The sequence below is a fragment of the Plectropomus leopardus genome, chromosome 15, assembly GCF_008729295.1.
Source record: "Plectropomus leopardus isolate mb chromosome 15, YSFRI_Pleo_2.0, whole genome shotgun sequence".
Classification (NCBI taxonomy): domain Eukaryota; kingdom Metazoa; phylum Chordata; class Actinopteri; order Perciformes; family Serranidae; genus Plectropomus; species Plectropomus leopardus.
Window position 1 is genome coordinate 8,131,734 of NC_056477.1, and position 18,060 is coordinate 8,149,793.

General features: G+C 37.8%; 1 protein-coding gene across 4 annotated transcripts in view; it reads right to left on the minus strand.

The window, feature by feature from the left end:
* Positions 1-18,060, minus strand: part of cep170aa (centrosomal protein 170Aa) — a 50,360-nt gene that overhangs the window by 31,156 nt on the left and 1,144 nt on the right. For all 4 annotated transcript variants that reach the window (XM_042502629.1, XM_042502627.1, XM_042502628.1 and 1 more), the window contains exons 2-3: positions 6,125-6,184; positions 5,410-5,546 (exon numbers count right to left, since the gene is read on the minus strand). In XM_042502629.1, the coding sequence (XP_042358563.1) occupies positions 5,410-5,514 (105 nt within the window). In that variant the 5' untranslated portion in view covers positions 5,515-5,546; positions 6,125-6,184. The remainder of the gene's footprint in view (positions 1-5,409; positions 5,547-6,124; positions 6,185-18,060) is intronic.

Below are 18,060 nucleotides of genomic sequence, written 5' to 3' on the forward strand. Positions count from 1 at the left end.
AGAATTTCAAAACATATCTTCAAGTATGCATGCTGCAGTCTCCAAATGTTTGTTAAAATGCCCTTCAGATAAAGAGCATCGATAAGATTGTCCTGAAACTGTTTTTATATTGGCATTGGCAAGTCCTAATTTAATATTAATTTTGGTGATTCTGAAGTCTGCAGTGTACGCTGTGTTTGCTGTGATGTGTCTTTGAAAAAACAGATGGACTCCTGTTTTGTGTTTTTTTTAAATACATTGAGTTCAGACAGATATTTAGGTAGCATGTGATATTTTATATCTTTACTTGTGTCGTATGTCTTTTCCACTTCTATATTTTACCTGATGTTTTATGTATACGATTTTAATTGATTTTATTTCTTTCAACAGCAGGTACTTTCAGACTGGTGTCTGTGAAGGGTTCATAATTCAGAAATTAATCAAATGTGATGAAGTATGATGTGGTTAGTGCAATTACTGAATCATGATATATATTGTTAATGTGATTTTTAAAAAGTACATATTCCTTGGTAGAAGGTTTTGGCCCTATCACCCATCCCTAAACAAAGTCCATCTAACAAATCCCCTAACTGTGCTGACTCATGAATTACACTATTTTAACAAGATGGGAGTGAAATTGAAAAAAAAAGAGTGAACAAAAACAGAAAATAAGTCATTTGCAAAGTGAGAGGCAAGAATAAGATTTTGTGCTGGTGTCTGCCAATGCTGATCTTGGAAGCTGAACTGCATAAAAATTCGGACATGAATCTTTCGTATAACCCAGTTGCAGATAGCTGGAGTGCACTCTTATGCTTAAATAAAAGAAGAAAATGGCTGAAGTGCTGCAGAAGTAAAGCCAAAAGAAGCCACTCCAGAGAGCCAACCGTCAAACAGATTACTCTAGATAGATTAGGCTAGATAAAACAGGATAGAAAGCAAATGAGCTGCCTGTTGTACCTCACACCGCAGGATAGAGCAGACTCATGCTGTTACACACAGATATACTGCTGATCAACTGAATATGTGAAGAGGCAACTTAGAATGCAGATGTGGAGAAGCTAACGAAAAAGCGAGTGTCAGCAAAGTAAATACATCTGAAGTGAAAATGAGCTGTTCAAAATGAGCAGACAGAAAATTTTCTCAAAATATGCTTGTAAGAAACTAATCTTGTGCATAAAGGGCAGAGAGTGAAAGAGAGAAGGACAAAATGCTGACAAGGGGAAGAGATAAAGACATGAGACAAATTTGATTCATCAAGAAAAGAAGAAATACACACTGCAGATCGGCTGAGCTATGAGACAATGGATGTAATACAAAGAGACAGAAGGCACTTAATAGCCTCACTGACTATTATATGATTCTGGCTGACATCATGGAGAATGGGTTGCTGTAGTTACTATACCACTTAATACATAAATAGTAAATAAATCAGATCTGTTCACAAGGCCAGAGACTGGAGTAAGAAACAGTGTGATAACTTCTGTAATATAGTTAGAGCTGAGCGATATGGCCAATAATATCGCAATATTTTAAGGTTATACCGGCATACACAATATATATCTCTATATTTTTAAATGTCCTTTAAACAAATGTTAACTACTAAAATACAGAAGTACTGAATGAAGTGAAGCTACAATTAAGTTAAATAAAGTAGCTGCTGTCATATAATAAAGTTGAATGTAAAACAGAGAAGAAATTAAATAAAAGTACTTTTATATTGACATTTTAAAAATTATCAGTATAATTAAGTAAGTCAAAGCAGGACCCATAGTGTTTTTATTTTGAAGGACCTGGCGCGTCTTAGGCCGGAAGTGTCAATGTTTTTGCTGTGGACTTGAAGCTTCTGGTTGACAGTTGGGTGTTAACATTAGCAGAAAGTTCAACTGTATCTGCGGTATGACGATTCAGTCACTGTGAACGAGCAACAAACAGCTCTCCAGTTCATAACTTATTAATATCTGCAAGTCCCACTAGTACTCCATGGTTGCACAATGTGACTAAATAGTCTTGATTGGAGCTCTGCAAATGCAAACACGCCTCACATGCTCACACTACCACCACTACCACTCATTAAGTTGGACTGCTGCTGCAGGGTCATTAAAGGCGATGCTTAATTCACTATAAGCTATAAACAAACTAATCGCTCTCCAGTTCATATATAAATAGTATTTGCAAGTCATAGCAGTGTCACAAAAATGTCACAAAAATGTGACTAAACAGTCACAGTCTGGAGATCTGCAAAAGCCCTCCTATTTGTGTGTCTGAGAAAGGAGGACAGCCACAGAAGAGAGCGACAGGACCAAAATGCCCGTGGCTTATAAAAATGACGTGACAATTCATACTTTATGCTCGCAATATAGTCATTTTCATTATAGTCATTATATCGCACATGGAGCAAGCCAAGATACATAGTACATTCAATATGTCGCCCTACATACAGTCATTTGTAGTTTGACGTGTGTGTGTGTGTGTGTGTGTGTGTGTGTGTGTGTGTGTGTGTGTTTTATTTGGTGCATGACACAAGCTGCCTCTGAAGTTTAGCCATGTGATGAGGCCTTGGCTCCTTACAGCAGTCACATGGAGGACAACTGTAAGCAGCTACACAAAGTGGCACACAAACACACAAATACAAAAAGCCAAAAAATGTTCTGAATTTGGAAAATCTCCCTTATCTTTCCTAAGGCATCACAACGCAGCAACACACACACAGGAGGGGCAGACCCTCAGGTCATTGGAGACATATTAGGATAAGTGTTTGAAAGAAAAAAGAGCTTCCCGACAACTCTGTATGCTTCATTAAATTAGCCTCATTACTTCTATCTTCAAGTTTCTTCATCAAAGAGCGTGACTCTGACAGGATTTAGACCAGTGGTGAAATAATAAAACTCAGCAATGGCCAACTTGAGGGTCAACTCTAGACTGTGAAATGTCTTCATGAATGAAGTAGTATTTCTTCAGTCCAGATTTTAAAGTTCATTCTTGACATTAGAGACATTAGTTACCTTAAATAGCCATGAGAGGAAAGGACCTCAAAAACAACACAAGAAATCAAACAAGTGCTCAGAAAAGTGTCTATGACAACTTGAGAAAGCAAGTATTTTTTAAGTTATATGTATGCAAGTACATGTCTTTGTGTCACTTGGAAGGTGCAAAGAAGTTGCTTTTCAGGATATTCGAGAAAATTTGTGTCATTTATTTAGACTGTGAAAGAAGCATAATTAAGAAAATACTTTACGGTCTACTTTTTGCCAGCAAAATGCAGAAATGCAAAATGCTGCTCAAGTGGAAGTATTGAATAAAAAGGGTTACCATACTGTGCACTGGGATTACAAATAAATGGGACTTTAATCAGTCATGCACTACAGGTCATTCACAAATAAAATATGCTTTCATAATTCAGTTCCATGCTTCATCCTCTTTTTTAACCCTGACAGCCCATGAACTGATTGCATTTCTAAAAATCCATAAAATATGGATTTGGTACTGTATGGATAAACATCACCAATGGGTCTAAATTATATCTGGAAGGCATGGGGTGCAATCTATTTTAGACAATAGCAATTCAACTCTAAAAATATATATATATATAAAAATAAAAGTTTTAATACGCTGACAAAAGCAGAAATTTAGAAGTAAGTCTAACTTAACTTATTTTGAAAACAGCCACAGTGATTTCATAATGTAGAGCCAATGTGAAAAGACAGGCTAATTTCTAACAACAAAGAAAAAATGTATAAATATCAGTGAGAGTCCTGAATGTCCTCTTGACAGTCAGGCTCTGTGACAGACACTGGTACCAGTAAACTTCTCTTAACATATCATGTCATAACAGAGACTGCAGCCATGGATGCACCCGTTGCCCACTACAACCGACTCAGTCAGATAAGATCTAACTCAGGAGGTATCTGCCCTACTTTCTATTAATAGTGCAGTGACTAGAGGTACACATGAGCATATGCATGGTTATCCTGGATGTATGTGCAGCTGCAAAGACACCACCGTAGTACACACAGAGACACACACACATCAACATGATGACATATAAACATGTTCTGCTAGTGCACGAGTCACAACATGAGGGCCCCTTCATAGTGTACTCGGTCAGACTCAGTAAACAGCTAGCTTATGAAACAGAATGCTGTGAGATCAGCAGGTTATTTATATGAGTGAGAGGATGCCTACATGAGTGTCAGGCTGTGTGTGTTCTCTAGTTATAATATCATCCCAACAACTGTTTTTCTTTACTTTAAATGAGAGAGAGTGTGAAAATGCAACAAACATATTTTGTCAAAAATCAACTCAAAAAACTAGTGGCGACAAAGGCTGACTGTTACATCAACTCACATTGCCTGTGTCTTACCCAAAAAGTTGCATTTAACAACACCTTACAACAATTAAAGTAGCCATTGTTTCGTATTATGCTATATTGTTTATTCGCTTACAGTATCTGATAATGCTGCACAGTACCAAAACAAATGAACAAAGAGGAGCTGGAAAGCGACACTGAACGTGGGAATTCTGCATGGGACACTGACACTGACCGGCCTGCTAAAAACGAGGGGAGAAGCTTTTACCCAAAAGAGGGGCTACTTCTGTCGTTTGGATTTGGTTTGGCTATGAAAAGTCAGACAAAGACCTAGGGGTTGGTGAATATACAAATCTACTCCATGTCTCGTGGCTTGTTCCAAATGTGATGTATAAAATGACTTTATCATAACAGCATTTCATTAAACACCATTACAAAGGTAGTTTATGTATCTTTATTTTGTGGCAGTAGCTACAGCTACATTTGTAACTGTAGTTCATTTAATAATTTTGCATTTTAGTAGTTCAAAGTAGTTTAGAGGATATTTCAAAATATCAAGATATATATCGTGTATTGCAATATAGCCTAAAATACTGTGGTCTTGTTTTAAAAGCCACATTGCACAGCCCTAGTCTGTATTTGTCATTCAAAAAGGGAAACTGTAAGACCAACAGGACCAATTCAAGATGCCAGATAGCCAATTAGCACATCAAGAACACAACCTGTTATTGAAAGAACAAATGATATTTAAGGAGCGCCAGTGAATAACACATGCAATTACGAGCTCATCAGCTGAAAATATTAAAATTTTACCCAATGTAACAGGTTTGTTTTGATCTCACGCCCACTTGACTTTAGCTGTATGTTTGCTTTCCTCCTTTCTGTTTCTCTTCTTGTACATTGAGGTTAACTGCCAATCGAGTGATTTCATTCATTAACGGGCTCCGACGCCAAATCAAAATGCTGCATCGGCAGAAAAACAGCCTAAATAACAACTAAGGGCCAACAAGGGCAGAGTAGAACCAACTATACACAAAAACTAGTTAAACAGACACTCAGTCACCTGACATAGACCAATTGCCAAGCATCGGCTTGGTGTTTCAGGATCCTGAAAGTATTCTCACCTGAAGCATGAGTTCGCAGTCATCCCGGCCAACAAAGATCATTTCCCGGGGGAGTCGATGGCGAGTCCCCCCGCTGCTCACCAGGAACCAGGAGGTCACACTCATCTCTGCAACCTGCTGCTGCCTCTGGTACACACCTGTTACACAAGCGAACAAGCAGTAGGTTAACTAATCTGCAGTGATGTGTATCAGTTCTGGTAATGATCCTGTATCTGAATCTCCATGCTCTCAGTATATCATCTAACAAACTCACACCTAAAGAAATGTTGAGATACAGTAGTTTAGGATATTGACAATATACAAAATACCAGCAGGAACACTTGTTTTGTTTAACTAATTATGTTTTCACCCACAGTGCTCTTTGAAAACCAGACTATAATGGGGCATAATTAAAATATAAAGGCAATTCTCAATTGTCAATATAAAGACAATTCTCTTTTAAAAGAAAAAAATGTATTTGGTTACTGCATATTGAGGGGCCAAGTAAGAATAACGTGTTCCACTGTTGTTCCTTCATCAGAGTGCACTCTGTAATGTGTGAAAGTTTATTAAGTCTTTTTTAAAATAAATATATAAGAGAGAGAAAATGTCAATATTTGCAACCATGGCCCAGAGTGTTAAAGACTATTATTTTGCCTCATCTTGGTGGCAAGACAGTATACATGTAAGCTTTTTTTAAATACTGTGAAATAAAGTACTGAGCTCTTTTACTCACCTCTGGTCCAGGTAGCTCACTGCTGATTGACTGCTGACAACACAACACGGCTAGGCCATCCTGGGAAGGAAGGAGAAGAAAGGGAAAGCTTAGAGAAGCAGACAAACACATGCATTTCTTGCACTATGATATAAATAGCCGAGATGTATGACAACACATATCAAGTAATAAAGGAAGACAGTAGAATCACAGACAGACTGTAAACATTGGCAGAGATACACTGAATGACATGAAAAACACTATCTTGCTTCATTTTGTTTTGCTGGTAGGGGGAATGAGTTTGAGTGGGCGGTCCTGCAATGTGATGCCTCCATGTCTAGGCCTGGAAATGAACACTAGGCCAGCCAGTGAGAAGCATCCTCTCTTTCTCTCTGCCTGCCCTGATCACTGCCAGATGTTAGAGGAGGAAGTGATGTAGGAATGTTGGCTGGCCTCCCCAGCAGGACATTTATTTTCCCTCCTGCCTGTCTCCTCCCCTTGCTCTCTTTTCAGAAGAGCTGGAAAGGAGGTCAGAGACAGCCACGCTGACTTTTTAACGGCCCAGGCCTGGAAGAACAACATTAAGCAGAACTAACTGACGAGCATGTTATCTGTATTGCTGTTTTCTATCGAGGGCTGCACAAGAGGAAATGCTGCTATAATGTATTTAATATTGTTGTACTGATATGACTTGATATAAATGAACAGTTCTGCCTTTCTACTGCTTTCAGTGCACTGGTAAAACACTGCAAATTGCTTGCTGAATTAAAAAAAACTGAGAAGAAATGATTTCCAACATTCTTTAACTGAACAATGAACCCTCTGAAACCCGAATTAATTAGCTTCTTTTTTTTCAAAAACATCAAAAAGGCAACAAGAAACTTTTTTTTAAGGTACAACAAAAAATTACCTGGAAAAACAAAACAAAACAAAACATAACAAAAGAAACCTTCAGAAAAATAACTTTAAAAAAGAAAACATTTTTTTTCTATTTTACCTTGCTTGTTAAAAATGATTTACAAACCTACTAATTTCCTGTAGTTTGCAGAACATTTTTTGCCAAGTTGCTTATTGCCTTTATCCCATGTTTACAAAAGAAAGCAAACAAATTTGATCAGGGTTTGGAATAAAAACACAATACAAGAATAGTGATGTCAATCACTGTTACATATTAAAGTGCTGTTGTCTACTGATACTCCTTTTCAACCAACTCAAAAAAAAAAAACCCTGAGTGCAATATTGCAGTCGTACGTGATGTGTTTATCCAACAAGCTGACATTGCAATGATAGTAGAAAAAAACAACAACAAAAAAACAATATATTATGGGGCCCAATTTCAAACTGTCTACCTATGGGATTTATGCTGTCTAGACGAGCTACTGGCTGTAATATTTAGCAGCCAAAAGTACCTTTTCATAATTAAATTTTTCACACTGTCACAAGATGACAACAAATCAAGTGGAGCCTCTCACAGTAAAGTGGAGAATCTGTTGTTTCTCTTATGAGACACATTTTAAAAGGATTGCTGCATTTGGTAACGCTGACGCTTATACCTTGGTATTGACCATTTTAATACCTTTGATAATTATTTATTTCAAAATCGAACATAGGTTTCAAAGGGGCGCTGTTCATGTTTATTTCAAATGCTGCTAAAATAACAGGAGCGCTGTCGTGTGTAGAAAGTGCCAAGAAAAGCCCATCAGAGAGGGAATTAAAGATTATTGAGCTAAGCCTTTGCTCACTTGACCTCATAAGTACTTGGTATACCAACTCAATAATCCCCCGGGTAAAATTTTAATCAACTGCACACCTCTGACAGTCCCTCGCATGACGCTGTTGGGAACATGACTGCACCAAAGCAACAGCTGTCTCTGATGTAAAAGGGATCAGTTTTCACACACAGTAAAGGCTCAGAATATCCACCGATTTTATATGATGTGTGAAACATTTAATGAGGAAATTTCAGACAGACATAAAGCACTGTGATATGAATAATCCGCTGCAACATGCTGTCATAGATAAGTGTGTCTTTAACATATTATTATAATAGTTGCGTCTTCGTGGTGTTGTCAGTGAAGAGACACAGGAAATACTGCATGTGAACAAAGAGATGAGAGAATCTGCAATAAAGCTCATTGACAAAATTGGTATGTCCAAAACTGACGAGACTTAAATAAACAGTGTACGTCCTCATAAGAAACAAACCATGGAACAAGTAAAAAATGAGGCTTTATTATATGAATTCCCCCTCAACAATGAGTGTAACATGAAACTAGAAACCTTAACTGAATCAAAATTCCCTTATCCAGAGTGTCTACAGGTATCATATACTTGAATTTAATGTTTTTTAAGACATTAAGATCATTTTTAAGATTAAGGCAGATTTTTTGACAAATTATATTTTTCATATTCAAGCACTGCAGGTAGGAATACTAGCACATATTTGGTCCCATACAGAGGTACGTTATATCTATGAATATGGTTATTAGAGTGAGTTGGGTTAATCTCCATTTTTCCAAAAGTGCAACTACAAAGTAAAAAACAAAAAAAAAAACAGTATAAGGTTCACTTGTGGGTTTAAAGATTTGTAACATCAGAAATGAGGATTGTTGTGCATAAGAGTTTGACTCATTTTGACCAAAAGAATTTAAAAGATGGATAAATGAAATTAGATCAAATGTTTGTGGCAATTAAGACCTCCCAAATTTAAAGTCAAGACTAATGACTTTTAAGGCCTAATATTTATTAAATGAATGAATAAATAAATGAATTTAAGACATTTCAAGACTTCAAGAACCTGCAGACACCCTGGTGCCTAAAACTAAAACAAAGTTCTATATCTTTCATCAAAATAAATATATATTCAGAAAAAGATGAGCAAAGACAGGAGAGCAAAGCATTATTTGAATTCTTTAAATTCAATCAAACACTCACGGCTCAGATTCTGACCCAGTATCTCATGCTTTTATCATGTGCATCTTCTGCTTGGTTAACAGTTTACACAGTTACTAACACTGTTCACCAGCCATGGCAATGCTTCACAGACATGACCATATGCAAATATGATGACTTTAAATCCAATATTGTGTTTAAATGCTACACAGGCGCAACACACTATCAGAGAAGCCAACAAAGAACAACAGCATTGCCATTACACTGTAATTATGTGTGGTTTCCCCTCCCCACTGTAACCAAAGCATCTGAAGGCTTGCCGTCTCAATAACCACTGCAACGTTAACGAGAATGCGGCTAAGGAGCCTGAATATGAAGCATACCAGCTTGTGTGGTGCCATTAAAAAACCTTGCTATCACACATGAAAGACACGGCACAGTTGGAGGAATGCAGTGGTAGGTCTGACGAAGGAGACACAGCTGAAAAGGATATACTGTCTGTTTTACATGTGCGCCCTACAGGCCAGATGTTAACCAGTCAGAGCGCTTCCGCTTAGTATGATTTTGTGCTGTTACCTGCATTTTTAGAGCAGAAGAGCTATTGCTTTGCTTACTGTTTTTCCATTTTTGCTTACTTAATTTAACTCTAGCTGTGTCTAGCCATTCAGATACTTTTGGCCAGATTTTGAGATATCTGTGTATTGGATTTTTGCTTCCACTTAAATGCGATGGGAATAAAAGAATAAAATTTGGGAGGCTCACGGGATTAAAATGTATAATTAGAAAGTTCATCAACAAAAATCAATTCCCTCGTTACTCTGAATAATCACGCAAATCCCCAAAAAACTAAAATAATTAATTGATTGACAGAAAATTAATCAGCATTTTTTTTTTAAATGAAAAAATGGTTGTCGTTCATAATAATATATAGAGCATCTTTAGGTTTTGGACTGATGGTCAGATATGGAAAGCAATATGTGATCAACAACCTTGTGTTTTGGGGATTTTCAATGAAAATCTTTTACTGTTGTTTGATATTTCATAGAAAAATGACGAATGGAGATGAATAACCAAGAAAATAACCATTACCATTTCTTAAAGGTCTTCTAATAAAAACAAAAGAGAAAACATGATATGTGTAAACCAATCTTTGCAATTGTTTTGTGATTCATCAAACATTGTTTGCCTCTTCTTACCACTTAAAATGACAGACTAACAGCAGTAAACGCTACAAGTTATCTGAAAGGCAAATGTCTGCTTCAAAATATTGGCAATACATAATGTTAATGTTGAAATATTGGCAAAAACTAACTGTTAAAACTCATGGTTAAATCTCATCTTTATTCCACTCTTTCAGCAACATTCATGCTTGAGCTAATAAGGAAGAATAGTGACCTCATGATTTTGGCAGGAATTCCCCAACCCCAGACCTGCACTTATTCTCTCTCTCTCTCTCTCTCACACACACACACACACACACACACACACACACACACACACACACAATTAAGGAGTGAAAGGGCTGGATTACTCCAAGATGACTGTGAATTCTTTGTAAGTAGGAGATTGCAGTGAATAGACAGGAAGCATGCTGCACTTCCTGTGGCAGACAGAGCTCATGCATCTTTAAGTTCACATTAGATCTGCATCTGATGATGATCTGAAGACTGTCTGACATGAATGAAAAACCAAATGTCATCTAAAGTGAGGCTGCAAATTCACAGCTCAAAGCAACTGAATCACATTGTCATAAAATAGCCTTAAAACACTAACAAAGGCGGAGATTTGAAAGAAATGAGTATGAGCACTGATATTATTCATTATATAATGAAATGCTCAGACATTAAAAAAAAGCAGGGTGATTTTTAGAGCAGCGTTGGATAATCAGATTTATTGGCTGTGACTAATCGCTCTTACAGCTATGTTTCCGTTCTCCAGCAAAATGTTGTAAAAGCAGCCTTGTGCCATTTCAACAATTCATATATTTGCACTTAACTTCAATCTAGCCAATCACAGACACTGAAATGGGACAGGAAGTGATTTCAATGAGTGCCAGTTTATTTAGTGTCAACTTGAGCCCGACCGATATTATCGGCCGAAAAGAGCCTCTCACAGACACATCGGAGCATATCGGCATTAACATTTATTTTTTCCCAAATATACTCCAATAAGAAAACTTTTTATACAGACCATATTAATGCAGAAAACAATGCTTGGGTGATTTAGAAATGGTTTCATTATATAATTTGTCCAGCAAAGTGCACTCCAACTCCATTGTTTACACTTCTGTTAGCACTCTGAAGCACATGTAGCAGAGCTAGCGTCACATCGGAGCACAGTCAGTCAAGGGTGTTTTCACGGTAAGCCACATTGAAATGCATACTGTAAAGTTGTTAAAAAATGGCCCCATCATTTTGCAAACGAACAAGACAAGAAGGAGGGCTACTAACGTGCCGACTTTATCGCTATTTAGCAGCTTTTCAGGCCCTCTCGGCGGTGTTATATTTAAAAAGCAACAAGAGAAACATTTAACAACTTATTAAGATCATCAGGGAACAAGGAGGAAATATACTGTCATTTATTATCATGCTCGCTGCTTTAAGTACCCGCGGAACACCAGTGTCAGTGGCCGTGAGGCCAGCATCTCCCCTCTCTTTCCTCCAATTTTTCCACTATAAAATCAGAATTGGTCTCAAAAATTCCATATTGGTCGGGCTCTACTGTCAACACCTAATATGTTTCTCTGCTGCAACATATGTCTGCTGCTCTCCACACAGCATCTGGCTCCAGTTTGCATCCCAGGATGATGAAACATCCTACTCATCTGCCTAACCTCCCAGACTGTCATATCACCACAGTGACCCCGAGAGCTGACTCAGACCGCATCACACATACTGACAGCTGTTGTGAGTAACCTCCGCACACTGATCTACACAAACACATGTATGTTAGGCAAAACCAAAGTGAGAAGAACAGTAGGGGAGAAGGAACGAGGAAGAATGAGATACTTGCTCAGAGAGACAACTCATACTCTTGTCACACACATTTTCCATGTGGTCTTATGATGAGAGCCAAACTTAGCCTGGGTAAGGGTGTGGTTGTCTGCCGACATTGTAAAAATGTAGCTTTATCTCAGTTTAGCTACATTAAAATTTACCAGCAGCTACAGTGGATGATAGCTTTCCAGATCTCATAAAACCATGCTTGGCAACACCCTATCTGCAGTACTACCAAGGGAAGTGTTCATGACAAAGAAATTGTCATATTTTGCTACTGAGATTGAGAAAAAAGTGATTACACTGAGAAGCTTTCGGGCATTTCTTGCTCTCAAATTCCATGTCTGATTGGTCTTTCCCAGGAGAGAAGACAGGCAGGAGGTGATGCATTTAATGTTTACAACAGCAGCAAAAACTGATTGTCCTGATATAAATAGCACTCAGGAGCTCGAGCAGTGATAGCCCACTTCTCGGCGGAACAGAAAAAGAAACAAGGATTAAATCAAACTCTACACGAAAATCTGAGAGGATCATGATACTGACTCACTGCAAAGTGATTTCTTGGAAGTGATGTGCAAAAACACCACAGCAAAGGCAGCTTAGTTCCAAAGATGTTGCCAAAACTAGAAAACATACCTCTTGTAGATTAAAACTTTTATGTAAGAACTTAAATTTATCAATAATGCAGCTTTTCAGCTACAGAAACAAAGAGAAAAGAGCTGTATGTGGTGCTAGACAGCACCTCTGAGGTATAACCAAAAACAATAAAAAGGAAGTACACTAAAGGTCAAGACAAATAGAATAGCAGCAGCCTATTCCCTTGAAAATGCTGATGCAAGGTCAGTAAGTCAATAAGGAGTAGTCAATGGAGACCGAATTGGTCTTACAACCCTGGAGGTGTGAGGGAGAAAAGACGCCTGTAGAACCTGAGGGGCATAAAGAACATAACAGGCAACAGATTCAGGATGAGACACCTGAGCAACCTCTGGACAAACAGACAGACAAAAGGCTTTTTCTAGTCCCTCATGAGTCTACTGTAGATTTACAGACATAAAGGTGTACAGTAGAGGAGTAAACAATCAATTGTTCCTCTCTAAACTTCAGACAAAAAGCGAGAGTGGGCTTTTTCAACAATGCGGATAATAATTAGGCCTATACCACATCACTGAATCAAAAGTTTGTTAAATTAGCTATATTTTGTGTCTCTCTCTGTATAAAACTTTTGTAAAATCATATTTATTCTGTTTTAAAATCTTCCTTGATTACCTGTGAGCAATACAGTTTCATGGGAGTATATTGTTTCACAACCATAGTCTGACACACTATTGTATTAATAGTAAAAGTCTTTTAATGCACCATTCTGGAAATGGATTGTGCATGCATGTATGTGACGATAATGTCACATGACAGAATGCTCTACGGGGCAGCCAGTCAATCACAAAAGTTTTGTCTGATGCACTTAAATAATACAGTATATAAAATGTTCTTGGTCTAAAATTCAGAGTGCACGAAGGAGCACACCATGGCTGCTCCAGGGATATCAGTCTTTAAGTCTGTGATTTCATTTGACGTTTGAATCAAGTTGGCCTACTTTACCTCTCCTCATAAATGAAGAATTCTTGGCAAAGAGCAAAACACTCACTTGCCATATTCTGTTTAAGGGACCTCCGAGAAAACCTCAACTAGAACTGGAGGCTAAAATCTATGATAAGCATGTCTGTTACTTGGGTTTGTCACCGTAAAGGCTTAGTAAGTGACTGTGTAAGTCCCAGCCAAGGATGCTTCGCCAGTTTCCAAAAACTGTTTGGATATGTGAGGATGCAAAAACGCTGACATACATATGAAGAAACACATACAAAGTGATGCATCCTTTTGCCATTTTTTCTCCTGTTCTGCCATGTACATATCCAACAACACAGTTATATCAAATGCAAAAGGAAGATATCCAAATTTCACAAAGTGGGTCATGCTTCCCCCATGATTTTGTAAATCTGGACCATGTGATTGGAGTAAGATCAAAAGCCCTAAATGCATATGATGAAAAAAATGTGCAAATACCAAAAGAAAAATAATTGAATCTATTGAACAATACATTTTCCATAGTTTATAATTTATGCAACCAGATAAAGACTCTACACCCGCATTAATCTCTAATGACAGGACCATAGCACTATGCAGGATGATAATAAATCATTTTGGTGTCAGTATAGCACCTGCAGAAACTTGAGTGTGCATGTGAATGTAAGGCTTTATGTGTGTTAATGTGGTTTGTACATGCAGCATGTGGATGAAAAAAACATCCCATGCATCAGAAAAGACCATATGGTGCAGAAAAGCGGCCACACGCATCACATGAGCAGTTGGCGAGAGGAACAAACAAGCAAACACCTCCACAGCCAGCATCCGTCCAGCCTGCTCCATTGTTTTTACCACACACACCCCAGCACACCCCTGGCTGTAAGACATAAGCCCACCACATGCTCGGTGACCCCGGTGTTCCACATGACCTACAGACCTACATATAGACATTTACATTTCAAACACAGACACACAGCCTGCCCTTCAGCGTTATCGGAGAAAGTAAAGTGATTATTCTTGTGGAGTCTAAAGGATGAAAACCAGCCTCCGAGCAAGCTCAAACTGATAAAGAGATAATAAAAAATAGATTATTAATAATCCAAGAGAATTAATGAAACACATGCCCTGCAGCATAGTCTTTTTCAGTGCATGTAATTCATTCTCCGATGCATGTGTGCAGAACATTTTTCAAAGAATATACTGAAATACAGTCATTTCTGGAGGCAGATTCCTCAGTGGGGCATGAGAGCAGAAGATGTACACTAATATGCAAATGTTAATTAACCATCAAAATGTTGGAGTATTAAATATTGAATTATACTAGAGCAGTAAAAATTAGTCGATGAAGAAAGTTTAAAGCAAAAAAAAACAAAACAACTGGTTCGATCTCCTGCAATTTGCTACTTTCTCTGCTTTATATCACTTAAAATTGGATATCTGAGTTTTTGGACTGTTGGTGCAACAGAAAAAGTGATTTGAAGATGTAAACTAGGCTTTAAGGAAACCACGATGACCCCTTTTTTTCCTATTATCTGCCATTTTATAGACCATACAATAAATAAAAAGATTCGGCAGATTAATCCATTATAAATCTTAGTTTCAGCTCTCTTAAAATCTTCTGCTTAGATTAATTCAATAAAATATTTCATACGATATATATCCGAAATCTAATTGAAGTTATTCTGAAAAATTTGAACTGGGTTATTATTATAATTACCCTCTGCAATATTTTGGCACGATGCCGTCATATGAGTAAGAATGTGAATCACCAGAGTTCCCAATATATTATATTATCACAATACTTAAGACACAAAACAATATAACTGCAATTTTAAATGTTTTGCACCGAGTTTTGCTGATTATTGCAATAAAATATATTGTGACTTAACTTTTTTCAAATGAAAATAATGGATAACTCTGTCCACATCTGTTCAGTCTAATAAGATAACATTTTCAGAGTCTTTATCTCACTTCAATCATTTCATACACTGAAAAAGCAGTTGATATTATCAATCTAATAGGCTACCAAATGTTTAAGTTTGTGTTTGTAATATTAATCATTTATATAATTTTAAAAAACAATATTTGGTGCCTGTGCATTGATAGAATATTGACATGCAAAATACTGAGATACAATACTTAATATATTTTTCAGACAGAAGCCAAAGTACACAGTGTGTGAGGTATACTGTAGGTTTGCTCTGGTGAGAGCCCTTCTGTCCCTGTTTGGCCCCTGCTGAGCAGATAATGACTGACCCCTGGCCCTTTAACAGCAACATTAGGATTTGGCCACCCTGCCACGTTGATTATGACACCAGCAGTTATGCTGCCCACAGCAATAGCCTCAGCAGCAGACAAAAATAGTGAACTCCCTCACACTGAAATCCACACTGGCACTTAGGAGAAAAAAAACATCAATGTTAGCATAACAGGACAATCAGAGTGAGCCTGGCAGAGAGAGAGATAGGAATGGACCTGCCCATATACGAGATCAATATCTGCAGTGGAGAGAAGCACAAAATACCAGAATCTCAGAGGGGAGTACGTTACACCCCAAAACAGATGTGAATGTCACTATGTTTTATTTTTCATTATGGGAAGTAAAAAAAAAACTACACACGCCCTTCATGTTCCATAACAAGGGAGAGGCTGATGATCATGTGTATAAATTGCTTCATGTGTTTTTCTTGTTTTATGCACTGCTATCCTGTCTCACCCTTTTCTTGCCACAGACTATTTTATTCACCTCCCTTATTTGTCTCTGTGAGTCTGCACACAAGCCGGAGTTTCACCAGGCAAAGCTATCTGACTCTCATAACCCTTTTAAAAGTTTCTACTCTGGCAGATTACAGAACTGAGATTCACTGCTATTTTTAGCTGCAGACAACCTGGTACAAAAACACTTTAAAACATGTAAAAAGACTGAAGTACATTATAATATTAAGTTCCGGGGTAGGCTGTTTTCAGTCACAAACAGAACTCCCTGAACACTGAAGTAAAATGAACTCACTTCCTAAACTTCCTACTATACACAATGGCCATGGGCAGGCCGGACAACAAAGTCCCCAATCCCAACTATAGACTGGAACAGAAAATAGGTTCATATTATTGATGGAAAGACTTACTGTACATGTAAACACTGCTCATTGGCTAACAGGTCATTTTAAGAATTATACTGAACCAGAGACACTTTAAGTAGTAAGTAATCCAAGAAGGGTGACATTGAGCAATGAGCAGTCATGTCCGAAGTCCAGCCCGGGGGGCAATTGTGGCCCTCACACCAATTTTAAACAGCCCTCAGCTTGTCTTTTAAAATATACTACATGATTAACACAATATTGGTTCATCAAGCAAGATCACTTTGCATTTATTTTCATTCACCTTACAATGGCAGGATGATCATACAGTTGTAGACATGCACCAAATCGGAGATATGTAGTCAAAACTAATGTTTCCATAAATAGATGAACAAACAATTACCTAATGGTAGATATTTCCTGCAAGGTAGTATACATGGCCACAGCAAAGAAGCGTAAAGTCAACAACGAGGGCCATCACTTTCAGGAGCAGTGGAAAATTGAATACATTTTTTTAACGTAAAGATGAAATAGTTGTGTTTGTGTCATTTGTATGTGATTTTTTAAAAAAATATTCTGTATTATTTGAGAGGCAGCTGCCCCCCACATATTTTCACATTAACTAATCTGGGCCCCAATTTAAACATTTTTGGACACCTCTGACATAGAGGACGAATACCATCAATTTACCGTGCAAAGTGCCCAGTCAGCACTGACAGCTTGGCAACTGTAGGAATTTATATGTTGCTGAGGTTTCCAGTTTATTAAATGACAAACAGAACAACACTAGAAAACTTCAACTAATATAAAAAAAACCTTTTCTATTCATTCACATTGTGTTATATCATCTGCATTGTAACTGCGCAAATGGACACGTATGAAGACAGGCTGGGCTGCAGTCTAGTTGGGACACTGCTGCTGCTTCCTCTCTGAGAGTGCAGCAACCGTCCTGTGACACTGACACAGTTTTTAAAAATGCAACTGCCTGTAGAGCCAACCAGCCTGCCGGCAACCACATTTGCGGACACGACAGGAAGGAGGCGGAAAAATGGCAGAGTGAAAGGGAGAAAGGAAAGGAAAAAGGAATGGGGCAAAGCTGGACTGGATGGTATTATCTGCACAATTTATGGCTCAAACCCAAGAAATTTGAATTCTTACAGCTAAGGGAGGAGGAGGAGGAGACTAACAAGACTAAGTCCATAGCTGTATGGCTGTTCAAGAGCACATCAGTCCAGTATGCACACAATGGAATTGAGTTATAAACCCCATCCTGAGATACATGCAGTCTCCACTAGTATCTTCAGCACCGTTAGATGCAAATAAGATAAATGATCAAGATGCATACATACAATCAGTCTGCTGCTGCCATGAATATAAGTCTATGTTTCAAATGCTCAAAATGTTTTGTAACTTT